Below are 14808 nucleotides of genomic sequence, written 5' to 3' on the forward strand. Positions count from 1 at the left end.
GGGGGGTTGTTGTTGTTTTTGTTTTGTTTTTTATAAAGTATTCCAGGTTCAACAGGAGCCTAGGAACTTCTGTGTCCCTTAGCAGTAAGATGCTTTCTGGGACAGTAAAGATAATTAGTGGTGCTGGTAACTGTCAGCAACTGCTTTTTCAGTGTTGAGGCCATGCCTTGTATGTAATTACTCTTGCTGCACGTTGCTTAGGAGCTTTATACTCATCACTAATAGCTGAGTCATTTCTCATTATTAAATGTTACAACAGGGCTCTAATCCAGCAAACTACACGAGAAGCTGATGATATTCTATAATCAACAACTTTCTTCTCTGTATCTTCCTTATTGTGAATGAGCATCCCACACCTAAATGGTGTAGTTTGCTATGAAATGTAAACAGTCTGCTTCTTTGCATGAAAATTAATTTAGCATATAAAAATTAAATGAAGAGTGAGTTCTTTAATCAAACTATTTTACTAGAATAATGCATTAATTATAATAAATGCTTTGTCTTCAAAAGGTGCCATGATTTCAAAAGTAATATTAAATGGGTTTGTTATTTTAAACCATGTCAACGAACAAATTTTAATTACTCAAATTTGAAAGATGTAAATGAAAGCTCATGAGAAAAGATAATGTAAAATTCACAGCAAAGCTAACAGTATATATTCTTTTTCTAAATTCTTTTTATAATTACTATGAACCTGGAAAGTTTCTTTCAAAATATTTTCTCTTTCATTTACCTTGAATGCAACAGTGCCATTCTATCAATTTCTTTTCATGTTTTTAGGACATCCAGGAAGCAAACTTCAAAACCTCCAGTAGCCGGCTTCTTGCTGCTGTTATGTCTGCACTCTGCCATACGTCAGTAAAACTGACCTCTATCTTTCCGATTGCTTATGATGGAGAGGCATTGCTGCGATCAATGGTTAAACAAGTCAGCACTGAAAATGACTCTGCTCTGGCCCATCGTTTTCCTCTTTTGGTTGCACACATGGAAAAACTTAGTCAGGTTAGGATATATTCTAAATATAACACCTTGTTTTACTTTGCAACAAGACACAGTTATGTAAGTTGAAGTTTTAGCTTTATAAGAATGTACCTAAATTTGCCTGAGTGTTTTCTTTCTAAAAGGCGTATTTCAAAAATTCAGTGTTTTATCCAGTTTTCATCTTTCAGTCTGAAATATTCCAATTATTTCTTGTTTGGAGAATGTCTAAGCAAAAAATTATTATTTATTTTGGAATATTAAATGGCAAAAATATAGTTTGGTGATGTCTTCCATTGCATTAGTGTTTTCTGCAAGTTTTTCAGCTTTTTCATGTCATCACAAGAATGAATGAGTCAACAAACAGGTGGACAAGGAAAGCCCAGTTCACATAGTTCTGTTAAAGGTTATTAAGCAGTTTTTAATCATGGGCTCTCAAATGCTGTATTTTTGCAGTGCTGTTAATCCAGAATAGATTTACAGTAATGAAAAGGGTAAAGATGATGATGCGGGAATGTGAAAATACTAAATAGTAATTTTCACTTTAGAAGATAAGAGGGTAAGATCTTAGGAAATTATGAATGATGCATGAAAGGTAAATAAACGGTGATTGTTCAGTCTTCCAATACCAAGAATTTTGAGCAACCTTAGCAAAAGGTAAATTCAGAAGATTGCTGTTCTTCATGAAATACACAGTTAAGCTGCAGAACATATTCCTGTGGGCCATTATTATGCTAAAAACTTCCACAGACTTAAAAAGCACCTGCTCAAATTAATGAAGAAAATGATCACTAAAAGCTATTAAATGCAAAGTTAATATTTTTGTCTTGGCTACAGATACCTCTTAGTTGCTGAAGATAGAAAGTTCTGTGCAGGTATCTGTATGGGTTTGGTTGACCTGGTTGCCTTTCCTATCTGTTCACTGATTGGGTATTTTGGGAGACATAATGGTGGGAAAAATAGATCTTTGATTTCCATCAGCAGAGCTGATTTTATTTTCCTCATTGGGAAAGTCTCTCAGTGTGGGTAGCTGTTGAAAAACAGTGGATGTCACTGCTAGGTGGAAGACACAGTAGATGCCTGAGCTTTGATTTGTTTCATAATCATTCAGTAAAGAACAACTGCTTTTATAAGCATCCCCCCACTGGTTTTATCATACTTGTTTGCATAGAAGTTTCTCTTTGCTAACATAAAACCCAAAAAGTTTCTGAGTTTCTTTTTAGACAATGGGGAAGACAATAATCTGAAGAGCTCTGTAGGTAGCTGTATAATCTGTTGTATTCTAACATATGATTATAGATAGTATGGCAAGGAGGGCTATAAGAACAGCTCTCTCCTGAGAAGGACACCTATGTATCTTTCCAATGCAATAAAGTCTATTCTGGAATTTAAGAATATAAATCAGGGTTTTTTACAAATAAATACATACTGTGATAGCTTTGAGATGTTTTAGTGATTTCTTTTTTTTTTTTTTTACCCTCTAGACTTATTTTTAGAAGTCATGGATTTTTCAATTATCTATTGCTTAAAATATGTGAAAATGAATGTAGGAATGGGTTTTGGTTTGTTTTTTTTAAGGAAGACCAATACCATTTGTCATTTTTCTCTTCATATTGCAGAGCGAAGAAAATGTTTCAGGGATGACAAGCTTTCGGGAAGTGCTGGAAAAGATGTTGGTTATTGTTGTTTTGCCGGTACGGAACAGCCTTAGAAGAGAAAATGAACTTTTCTCTTCACATCTGGTTTCTAATACCTGTGGGCTGCTTGCTAGTATTGTGAGTGAACTTACAGCATCGGCATTAGGATCTGAGGTAAAGCTTCTGTAAAATCATTACCAGAAGTCTTTCAGGAGTAGTATATTGTTAATGTGTTACAAGCTGTAGCAGGAGTTTTATAAGTTTGTATATCTTTCACAGATGCTGGAATTCTCAGTAGCTTTCAGATACTTAACATAAATTTAAAAGCACATATTCACTGTATTAGGGAAGTGCTGTTGATGAATAGCAACTTCATTGTGGCTGCAGAATACTACAAGTAGTTTACAAAATGGCTTTTTTTTTTTGAGTGCTTCTCTTTTTCATGCATGTCTCTGCACTCAAAATATATTTGCTTGGTGCTCATTGCAGACAGTGCCACATTCCTGAGCATCTCTGCCTCTCATGGTGTCATGGGTGCCCCATGTTCTAATCCTATCTCCTTTGATTATGAATCGTCATTTTTAAGTTTTGTTTATGCTTTGTGTCTTTCTCCTTTATGTGTAAGATACTTCTTATACATATCTTCCTACAGATACTCAATATTGTCTAATGTGTATTTGTCTATATCATTAGACTTTTTCCAGTTTATTTTCTTTGTATTAGAAATTAAGTAGTACTGAGTTCAACTTCTCAAAATCCAGAGATTCATAGTCACACACAGAAGTTCCCTTTCCTGAGACTATAATGTTGTTAAATGATGGAAATTTAATTGATTTTATTGAAGGGGTGTCACTGTCTCTGTACTGTCAGCAGACTTTTTTCACAGAAAACTGAGCTTTTGATAACATCTTGATGATAGATATTTTTACTGTTATGTAAGATCTGTATCTGTCCTCTTAGTGTTGACTTTACCTAAGGCAGAAATACCTGACTCTTCTTGAAGCACAGTTAAACTATATTTTGTGCTAATTCATCCTATAAAATATATATTTAAATATTTGAAAAATTAGGAATAAGATTCCTAATTATTCCTAGTTAATTCCCAATTACCAGAAATTATTTTTTTCTTTTTAGTCAATACTGAATAGAAGCCCCAGTAGTGGCATCTTCTGTATTTTATCAGCTGACTGTTAAAATTTACCCAATTGAAAATCTGGTAATTTAATTCACTTAAATTTGCTTTTTTAGAGTTGTCTAACATTTAAGTTAATTTTTTCTGGTGCTTGTATTTAACTTTCTGCAGGTTGATGGACTGAACTCTCTGCATTCTGTCAAATCCACTCCAAACCGATTCACTAAAACAAGTCAAGGAAGAAGCTGGAATACTGGGAATGGATCCCCTGATGCAATATGTTTCTCGGTTGATAAACCTGGTGTAGTTGTAGTGGGATTTTCTGTTTATGGTGGTGGAGGAATTCATGAGTATGAGTTGGAGGTATTAGTTGATGATGTAAGTACTGCATTTGAGATAACAATTTGAAAAAATGTAGCCTCAGATTTCTTAAAATGCTTTACAAAGTAATACTGTAATATTCTTACATAGTCTAGGCTACCAGTAAAACAGTGCACTGGTAGTAGGGTTTTTTGGTTTGCTTGTGGTGGTGATTTTTTTGTGGTATTGCAAGCTCTATACTGTATCCAGTAGAGTCCTCATCTTGATTATGGCCTCGAAGTCTAATTTTATTTCCAGTAATATTTGAACTATAGTGGGCTTTTCACTTCCTGGAGCTAAATGTGGATTAGTACCAGTCACTGCAAACTGCGAAGGAAATAGTGAAATAAAGGAGACCAGGTTAAAACATGTTAACACAAAAATTGAAGAAAGGGGTAGCCTACCACCACGGCCAGGCTGTAGCTACAAATGCTTCACATGTTGTTGAAGTACTGTCTTAGGAGAAGCATGAAACCGTATTGTATGTTCTTGTAATAAGGAAAACCTTTGTTCTTTTGCACCCAGTTGTTCCCTTTAACTGATTGCTTGCCCTTTGGAAAAGATTAGAACATAGGTTGGGAAATTAACCTCTCAGTAATTTTTTTTAGTGGAAAGGCTTTACTGTTGACTCCAACAGGTTTTTTAGCTTTGTTTTATTTGTAATGCTGTGTGTAACAATATATGCAAGAAAACAGATCTTGCACAATAGCATGATTACTTCATGTATGTATTAATATATATCTATTAAAATGACATTTTTCCTTTGGATCAGAGTGATCATACTGGAGATTCAACTCATTCTCATAGATGGACATCTTTAGAGTTGGTTAAAGGAACTTACACCACGGATGATTCTCCCAGTGACATAGCTGAAATAAGAATTGACAAAGTCGTGCCACTGAAGGTAAAAAAAAGTGCTCATTTGTAGTGCTCATCAAAAATCAGGGTGTTCAAAGTAAATTCTTTTTTTGTGTACAAATTTCCAAGTTGACCTTGACATGTTTGCTTTATAAAATCTCAGATTCACCCAGTAACTGAAAAGTTCAAATGCTAGCAGCAAAAGGGAATTAAATCTTCATTTTTATAATAGCATAAGATAGATTGTAAATTCTTAGTAGTTTTGGAACATTCTAGAAAGTGCAACTCTTGTGTGCAGTTTGGTAACTAATTTTCTTGGGTATCTGGTCACTCTTCAAGAAATTAGTAGTAATATTTTACTGAAGTTATGGTTCGTAGTTTGGGAACACATAACAGCTTTGATTTTGGTTAAATGCTGGGTCTTTTTCAGTTAATTTCATTTGTGGAGTGCTGTGAAGGACTTTTCAGACACTTCAGTATTAATGTAAAAAATGTCTTTCATAATACCTTGAGGCCAGTTATATACTTGTTTTATACTGCATACTATTTTTGGCTCTAATTTTTAAGGAAAATGTGAAATATGCAGTTCGTTTGAGGAATTACGGAAGCCGGACTGCCAATGGAGATGGAGGAATGACCACAGTTCAATGTCCAGATGGTGTAACATTCACATTTAGTACATGTAGTCTGAGCAGTAATGGCACAAACCAAACGCGAGGACAAATTCCACAGATTCTTTATTACAGGTTCGTGTGTTGCATGATCTGTTTCTAATAAATAATAAATAATCCATTTCTGAATAAAACCATTGTAGTGCTATTATACCACGTCTATTTTTGAGAAGTAACAGAAATAAATACATGTGGAGTGTGTTTGAGGAAAGGGCTTCGTTAACTGTAGTATTGTGTACTTCCAGTATACTTCCAGACTTAAGTTATTTAGTGAAGACAGTTTTTGGGATACCAACTGTACTGCTGCCTTATCCAGTCTTGTTTTAGTGTTGTTTTAAAGCTGTAGTATGGGGACTGGCAAGATGCACTACTTCAATCTCTGGGTTTTTTCTGTAACCTAAGAGATTTTTGAGAGACTCTCACTGGAATGTTTCTCTCTAATTTCATTCCATTCCTTCCTCTGCTGCCAGAAAGGATTGCATCATGTAGAGAAACAGGGTCTGTTTGTATAGGAACTGTCTCCTCTTCCTGTAGAGTTAAAGGTATAAAAAGAAATTGCAACTGCCCAAAGACAATCACCTGAAACATCTGCCTGTCCTGCAGGGAAGCTTTATATTAGCCTTTCAGGATAATAGCAGAAATACTCTTTAAGGCAATGCTTTTGCTCAAAGCATTGCTTTCATTTTTGATGTGTTTTCCCCATATGTATGAAAACATTATTTTCAAAATGTGTCAGCACCTGAATATATGAATTACTGCTATTACCAAACTATCTGTACAGCAAAAAAAATGCATCACACCTTTAACTGAAATCTCAATTTTTGTTGTAAAAGGCTGATCAACAGCAGATCCAAGGAAAAAAAAGGAGAAAGGAATACTACTTTGATATTTAGTTATGTGCAATACGTATCTACCTAATCAAAGATGAAGAGAATAAAATATGTAATGCTACAGATGACATATTTTGGACAATCTCAAGAATACGTTGCTCTTAAAGTTTTAAAGGAGCTAAAAAACGAAGAAATAAAGTTGTCAGCACAAATATTACAGTGTCCTTGAAGATACAGGATAGTTCTAAGCTCTTTTAAAACGTGAGTTAGGCCGAACTCAAAGATTCCAAAGATCCTACTTGTCAGTAATAACTAATTATTTATCAAAGAATGGAATTACAGTGGTGCATATCATGATACGTTCGTTTGTTTAGTCTCCTGGAATCTCGGAGCATTTGGAGGAATTTTGTTATAAAGTATCATATTATGTAAGCAGGAAAGACAACAAAGAAAACATTTATTCCCACTCGGAATTTCTGCTTTTATATAAACAGAGGAGGGAATAAAGGAGAAATAACAATTTCTTTGATTTCAGAAAAGCGAAAGGCATAAAACTTACGTAAATAGAAGCTTCATAGCATTCTAACTTAATAAGCTAACATATAGCAAAAAACACAACAAAGTGCTGTTTTCAGAACAGTCTCAGTTTTGTTTTTTTAACTGTGATGAAATTCTAAGAAGCTTTTGAAGTACTGTGCAACTGTACTGTACAAGTCAGAACTGTTACAGCATAAATTAAGTTTTAATTCAGCAAATGTTCGAACTGCTGCCCATGGACACTTCTTCACTGTATAATTAGTTCATTGCAATAACTTACTTCTTTTGAAGTTTGCTTGGACAACAGAAACTTAAATGTTATCTGATGGATGACTATAATTAGGGTCTTAGTGTGAGGATTTTTGGTTTAATTATAATGACTTGAGGTTTTGATTTGTCCACAGTAAAGGAATGAATGTTCAGTCAACTATTACAGAACAGAGCTTGAGATTCACACTCAATTTTGTTTGAAGGATTCTCAAATAACGAATAGAATCATTGGTATAGAAATGCCAAGAAGGGCCATACCAAGAGAAGTGTGTTAACACACTTCTGATAAGGGCGGAAATGCTTTGGAAGGATTTTGTCTGAGAAGTACCCAGCCAGAATTACACCCACTGTCAGTCACTAATAAATTCAGATTAAAAAAGCTTGAGACTGATAGCAAAACTACATTTCCAGGATACACTGACACGCAAAAATAAAATCTTTTTGTAAGACTGGTAAATTTAAGTCATAGAGAAGAATAGATAACCTTGTGATGCACCAAACTACTCCAAGTAAAGTTTTTGAGCATTCCGAAGTGCCAGAATGTACCTTAATGTTCTGGAATGATGTTTCGAAAGATCAAATCTTTCTGGACAAGCATAAGAAATCCAAAAGAGAATGGGAAATTTTGGTTTATATGTTTTCTAAGTGATTTTGGTTGGCTATGCCAAAGCTTAATCACTATCATATTGAGGGTTGAATTATTTCATAATTGTCATTTGACTGCTTTAAGAAAGAAAATCAAACCAGATCTTTTTATATGCCTTACTGAGATGATTTTGTGTATAATGTTCTTTAGGTGAACCCGCTTTAAAATACAGAGTGGATTTCAAAGAAAAAACTTTTTTTTTTTTAGAGTAAGACTAAGATTATATTTCAAAACCAAAATTAATCTTTAGAACATGGAGGGAGAATCTTTTTCCTCTGTTATGATACCGCAGAAATATGCTTTGAAAGAGTTCTCCTCATTTCTGTGATGTGTTTAGTGTTATTTCATTTTTATCAAGATAGGTGGTTGGGTTTGGAGAAGCATAGCGATTAATACATTTCTGTGGTTTGAAAGGCATCTAGTTAAAAGAAACGTTTCGGGAAAATACTTTCCATATTTTCTGCCAAATAAAAACATTGCAAAGGGCTAACACTGAGGCATTGCCTCCAAAATATCCTCTTTGATTGTTTCCTTTATTGCTTTATCATAAATAATTGTTTCACTTATTCTATGCCAAATACCTGTCAATCATATTTTTTAATATAATTTTGTGAACTTTAATCCACCATCCAGGAGTGAGTACGATGGAGATTTGCAATCACAGCTTTTGAACAAAGCTAATGAAGAAGATAAAAACTGTAGCAGGGCTCTTTCCGTTGTGAGTGCTGTTGTACGAGCAGCCAAAGACCTGTTGCACAGGGCTCTTGCTGTAGATGGTAAGGCTTTTTGAAAACTGACTTTGAAAATTTACTTTCCCAAACTTCTTTCTTTGATAGCAAGAGATAATAGTAGAATGTTGGTGATCAAAAGCGAAATACTACATACTTTGTCTTTCCAAAGAACGTTCTTCTAACTTTTCGTTCCTGTGGGAATCATACTGTGAGTAACTTTCTAAGTCATTGAGTTGCGCTTGAGATGTCATAGGCAGATCTCTCATATACATTTACTCACCAATTTAGCAAGTATTGTATCAAAACTGGTAAGATTCTTTATTTCCAGAAGATATGCTATGATGGATTAGTTCTAAATTTTATTGCATATTTTGCACAGTGGTGGTAATCAGGAGGACTGGTGCATGTAATGCATATATGAGCATTTTTGAGAAATGTAAACGTAAGCCTTAAACCTGAATGGTTTCTTCAGCTATTTTAGTGCTAGAATTCTTGTGTAGCACTCTAGTGTAGTATACTATTTAGTGCTATGAGAATTTATTTGCAGGGCTGGGAGGAGGTAGCTTTTATGCCATACAAAACTTTAACACAGCTTTATAAAATGGTGAATAATGCAATAAAATTATGCTCTAAGAGCAGGAAATTTTTTAACAGAGAACAGGATGTAATGGCATGTTTATCTCAGTACATTTATTAATAAAACCTGTGTTGTAATTGTCTTTGTTTAGCTGAAGACATTCCAGAACTACTCAGCTCTTCCAGTCTGTTTTCAATGCTGCTTCCCCTCATAATAGCCTACATAGGACCAGTAGCAGCAGCGATTCCCAAGGTATGCTCTTCTATTTCTCTGTGATTTTATGAAGCAGTGGTTTGTATCTGACCACATGACTCACTATGAATTTTCCAAGATTCAAGAATTCTGAAACCATATGATGCTTTAAAATTACTTTTTTTTTTTTAAACTTAAATTGAAGACATTATGAAAATAATACTTCAAGGAAGCAGAGGGAAAGATGACAGGCTTTAATGTCAGGAAAAGACAAGAAGTTAGAAGGATCTGTATTTACAACTCATTGATGAATATTGGTGGGATGAAATATTTTTGTATTCTGTATATTCTATTCCTACAGTAAACATCCAAATCAGTGGTAGCTGCTCATTAAATAAAGACTATTTCTATGCAATTTAGAGACAGAAGATGTTAGCTATAAATAAAAATTACCTTTATTTTCAGTGGCATAAAATTCTTCCATGTGCTTAGACTGGATCACTCTTGAAATTTGTTATTGGATTTACAAATGTCATTAATCTTTATCTAGTATAGGCTATTGCCTTTTATTGCATTTTTGTGAACTGAAAGCTCTTCTGACTTCTTTAAAGAGGGAGGAAAGAGGACTGGCTATCTAAAATCAAGCAGGTGAATTTGTTTAAAAATAGTTCAAATTTTAGTTTACCTTTGTGTGATGAAGTGTTGTTTAGAACTGAGTGTTTTGCTTTAGAAGTGTTCCTCTCATTCGAAAATACAAAGATTATGAGGAAAAATGTGATGCTTAACACTACATTGATACGTTGAATATTTGAAAAAAAACCCCGATGTTGTATAAGGTATAACTGCACTATGATTTCAGTAACGTATTTGCTTTCTGTTAACTCATGCTTATTGTTTGTTAATGTTATGGCTTTTTAGAAGATGGTGTTTTAGTGAAGGTAACTCACAGTTGTGTACAGTTTTTTGTGTCAGCTTTGGCGAGTCTCCAAGAGAACTATTTGATATTTATGTAGTGATGCTGCTTTTGTCAGGATTGTGTAGATGCAGAATTGGAAAATGACTGAATGAATTGTAGTAGTGATATTGTGAGAATCTCCGAAACGCATATTGTAGAGAAATGTAAGTTTGTGAATATTATTTTTCATCCCGTCATAACTAATACTTTATTGCATGTGTTTTTATGTTACAGGTTGCTGTTGAGGTCTTTGGCTTAGTACAACAGTTACTTCCTTCTGTGGCAGTTCTGAATCAGAAATACGCCCCTCCAGCTTTTAACCCAAATCAGTCTACAGACAGCACGACTGGAAACCAACCGGAACAAGGGCTTTCAGCTTCTACTACCTCCAATCACTATGCTGTTGTAGAAAGTGAGCATCCCTATAAACCTGCCTGTGTTACGCACTATAAGGTAAGCACTATTTCTAAATGTGCGTGCAGTTAATCAAAAGCTTTTGGCGTGTAGGTTTTGTTTGGTCAGCATTTACTCTCTGAAAATCTATTGCAATGGATGATAGTTCATACTGTCTACTACAGGAAACAGTGTCCTATGTTGCAGTTCTTGAAATAGTGAGTTCTGCAGTTGTGTTGATTTCACAACTGTAAATCCAGAGGCAGCAAACCTGGCATCAAGTGATGGCTGGAAGAGATTGTTAAATACTATTTGACTATTCTGCTTGCTTGTCTTGTGAGACAGCAGGGCACCCACTGCAGACAATGTAGTCATCATATGATCTTCCTGATGCAGTGACGCTTATTATTGTCCTAAAAGTTTATGGAGCTCATCTGAAGCCCTAGGCTGTATTGTTACTACTTCTGAATTTTGGTAGCTCTGTGCTGTCACACTGCAGGCTATATTCACAAGTGTGATTCACCTGCTGTGTGCTTTTCTAGAATTGCACAAAACAGATACTGAATGTGTTTGTCGAAGTTTGCATTTAAAAAGATATTTGAGAGTTAAATGTTTGTAGCAGTTGGTAGTTGTTTTGGTTGAAGATTCTGTGCTGGAGTTCTTAAAAACAACCACAAATGGTATCATAAGCGCAAAAACTTAATCTGAACATGAGTTATAATACATGATTATAATACAATAAGGTGTAAAGCATTTCAGCCATATGTGAATTTCAAAGAACAAATTAGCTTGATGTTAATCTCTAGCATATCAAAACATTTGTACAGAATTACATGATTGGATCACTTTCATTGCCTAAAGAGATAAAACCAGGTGGAATGAAGAAATAAATACTAAAAAAAATCCTAACAACCCCCAAAATGTGCACATAATTAGACTATTGTTTTGTTTTAGGTAACGTTTCCTGAATGTGTCAGGTGGATAACAATAGAGTTTGACACTCAGTGTGGCACTGCTCAGTCAGAGGATGTTCTTCGATTACTAATTCCTGTCAGGATTGCACAGAGTCTGGGATTTGGACCAAAGCATGCTTCTGTTCATGAAAACCTTAATTCATGGATAGAACTGAAAAAATTCTCTGGATCTTCAGGATGGCCTACCATGGTATTAGTACTGCCAGGTAATAAATAGATACTGTAATAATTTTCAGTGATGTGAATCATTTAAAGAATGAATAATAGTTCGATTTTTCTGCAAAATTATCTTAGAAAACAAAGTTGAAAAATGTCTTCACCCAAGCTGGCAAAAGTTCTTTACGAGCCATTGGTAGTACATGAGTTGATTATGCTTGTATTAGGTTTCTTTTTGGAAGTGCTGATACACTTTTTATTCATGATTTTTACTTTACATGTTACACATAAAGCCTGGTTTTCATATATGCTGAGAAATGAGGAGAAATATTATTTTATTTTTTTTAAAAACTTACTTTATCCTTTTACTTCCTATAAGGAAATGAAGCTCTTTTTTCTTTGGAGACTGCGTCAGACTATGTGAAAGATGAAAAGGCTTGTTTTTATGGTTTCAAATGTTATGCAATTGGATATGAGTTTAGTCCAGGATCTGATGAGGTAAGGAAAAAGTGAAATTGCTTCAATTTCTGCATTAATTAATTCTTTCCTATAAGGCGTTTTTTTTGGGCGGGGTAAAAATATTTGTATTTCCACGTCTGACTCAATAACCTACCAAAATATTTTTAAAATAATTTCATATAAGCTTTTAACACTTACAGAAATTCTTTGTTTGGAATTTATTACTCTGAATATTATTGGAATGACTTTTTGTTTGGATTGTTTTTTTGATAGCTGTGACAGTCTGCAAATACATAGCATGTATTTGCAGATTCAAAGGACTCAAAGGATTAAGTCTTTCACATAGCGATTATTATTTTACTGTCATTGTCAATTATGGGATGACAAACTTGTATTGTTTTTCCAGTGCTCACTCAAACTGCAACTCTCAGACTCTCTGGAAATGCTGTGCTCACTTAGGCTAGCTGAGTTTTGCGCAGTGGTCACCTCACCTTGCCTTTAAGGACAGAAGTAGTTTCCAGCACTGTTTCTTTCTTGCAAAGGGAAGACAAATTTTTTTCTTGTCCTTGGGCTGGTGTTTTATTATGATGTGTTTAAAGAGGCTACTGAAAATACTTAATATGCTTTATAGTAATACCAGGAAAATAGCATTTTCCTTATCTTTAGGAGACTTCACAAGATCTGCATCTTGCTTATGCTACAGCCCTCACAGAAGATTTACCTGAATTTATTCCTGAATTCTGCTATAGCTGAATCATGCCTTCAGGTTTTCAAAATGTGAGATTCTTATTAGCTACGATGATCTTACGGCTTGCAGCAGATCAACTTTATAAATCCTATAGATAATCTAACTAGTCTGTGTTTGAGTGATAATAATTTTTCTGTAAGCAGGAAAAGAAAAAGCAGATTCACAGCCATCATTAATTTTTTAAAAGCAATTACAAACAAAGCTCCTGGCATGGCTTTAATGCTCAGTCCTAAAACATGCTACCCAATGTGTTAACTATCATCATCGTGGGTTGGCTTCATGAACGAAGATTTGGGAAGGGTTTTCCCACGCTCACTGCAAGCGATGAGTGCACCCTTCGTGCCTGCGTGGTGGATTTTTTAGGTGAGGCGCAGTGTGCTCGGAACTGGCTCCACCCTTTACACCTGAGGTTCATCTGCCAGGGCCTAGTGAGCTTGGACGGTGACAGCGAAGTCCTCAGGTCATAGGTTTGGTTAGAGTGTCCTTCTCTTAGATGATGGATGCCTTACAAGGCTAAACGAGCTCCATGTGCCCGGGTTTGGAGTCAGAGGTGTCCTTCTCCTAGGATGGCTGCCCGAAGGCTAGTGAGCCCATCCTGCCCGTGGACACACTTTGACCCTTCAGCTGAGACCTGTCTGGCTTGGGAGACCCTACTGGAGGCACATGCCACCACCAGCAGAGCTCTCAACCTCGCAAGGGCACACAAGCTCTTTTCCCATGACAAGGGGGTGCCCGTGAAAGAGATGAACTATACCATCTAAAGAAAAGTTGCTAGAAATTGTTTCCAGACATACCTTGTTATAGCTCAATGCTCTAATTTAAAGATCCATCAATAGAAAAGCAACTTTCACAGTGTTTAACCTGAGGACTAAAGCCTCCGTAAGTAACTTAAATGAAGTAGGTGGACACACAACGCGAGTTTCTCATTCTTTTTTGAAACATTGTGATGACAATCCTCTCAAGTGTTATTGCTGGTGGGAAAAGAAGCGTATGATCTGGTGACCACTGTGTCTTTATCTCTAACTTAAAGGAACAAAGTATCAGTAAAACCTCGTTCAAGCCAGCGGGATTCATTTTTGCACATCAGATTTTCTCTTCTTTCTAAAGGGTACCATTACCTGACTATAGTGTACTGAATGGCACTCATTATGGGGACTTTCTCTTCAAAAACTGAAAGATGTCATTGAATGTGAGCAAGTGCATCAAGGAATTGGATATAGTTGAACAAAAGATATGCAAAAACTGCCTTCTGCATAAAGGGTGTTTGCACAGCAGGGAACTGTCCATGGGTTGATCCACATTTCACATCCTTCCTTGCTTGCTACATTAGAACCTGCTGTTTTGAGTCCTAAAGATGCAGTTTATCAGGGGGTTAGTTTAAAATGCATTTTGGAGATTTCTCAGTTTGCTCGAGAGTCTCAGAGAATACAAACCAAGTCTAGGGTTATTGCTTTTGAAGGCTCTTTTCAAAAGAGAGGGTTTTTTACCTACTTCATATATAGCTAGTTTCTCTAAGTCTGACTAGAAAATCCTCAGATGTAGGTTTTCCATCTCTCCCGCTGTTTTTTTTATGATGTTTGGGTTTTTTCTTCATGAGAAGCATTGTCAGAGGTATGCTGAATCACCACAGATTTCTTTAAAATTTAAAATTGGTGTTAGTGTCAGCACCTTTTTGTGTTCAAAGTTAAAGAGGTTGTGCCCACA

General features: G+C 35.3%; 1 protein-coding gene across 1 annotated transcript in view; it reads left to right on the forward strand.

The window, feature by feature from the left end:
* The window catches only part of MYCBP2 (MYC binding protein 2, E3 ubiquitin protein ligase), a gene marked incomplete at both ends in the record, with an annotated part of 119567 nt that overhangs the window by 68687 nt on the left and 36072 nt on the right, over positions 1-14808 (forward strand). Inside the window, 10 exons of the mRNA XM_010142402.1 lie at positions 790-1002; positions 2598-2789; positions 3919-4125; positions 4880-5011; positions 5533-5711; positions 8553-8695; positions 9379-9479; positions 10609-10827; positions 11722-11947; positions 12277-12395. Of these exons, the coding sequence (XP_010140704.1) occupies positions 790-1002; positions 2598-2789; positions 3919-4125; positions 4880-5011; positions 5533-5711; positions 8553-8695; positions 9379-9479; positions 10609-10827; positions 11722-11947; positions 12277-12395 (1731 nt within the window). The remainder of the gene's footprint in view (positions 1-789; positions 1003-2597; positions 2790-3918; positions 4126-4879; positions 5012-5532; positions 5712-8552; positions 8696-9378; positions 9480-10608; positions 10828-11721; positions 11948-12276; positions 12396-14808) is intronic.

This window comes from Buceros rhinoceros, unplaced genomic scaffold (genome assembly GCF_000710305.1).
Source record: "Buceros rhinoceros silvestris isolate BGI_N320 unplaced genomic scaffold, ASM71030v1 scaffold15128, whole genome shotgun sequence".
Lineage (NCBI taxonomy): Eukaryota > Metazoa > Chordata > Aves > Bucerotiformes > Bucerotidae > Buceros > Buceros rhinoceros.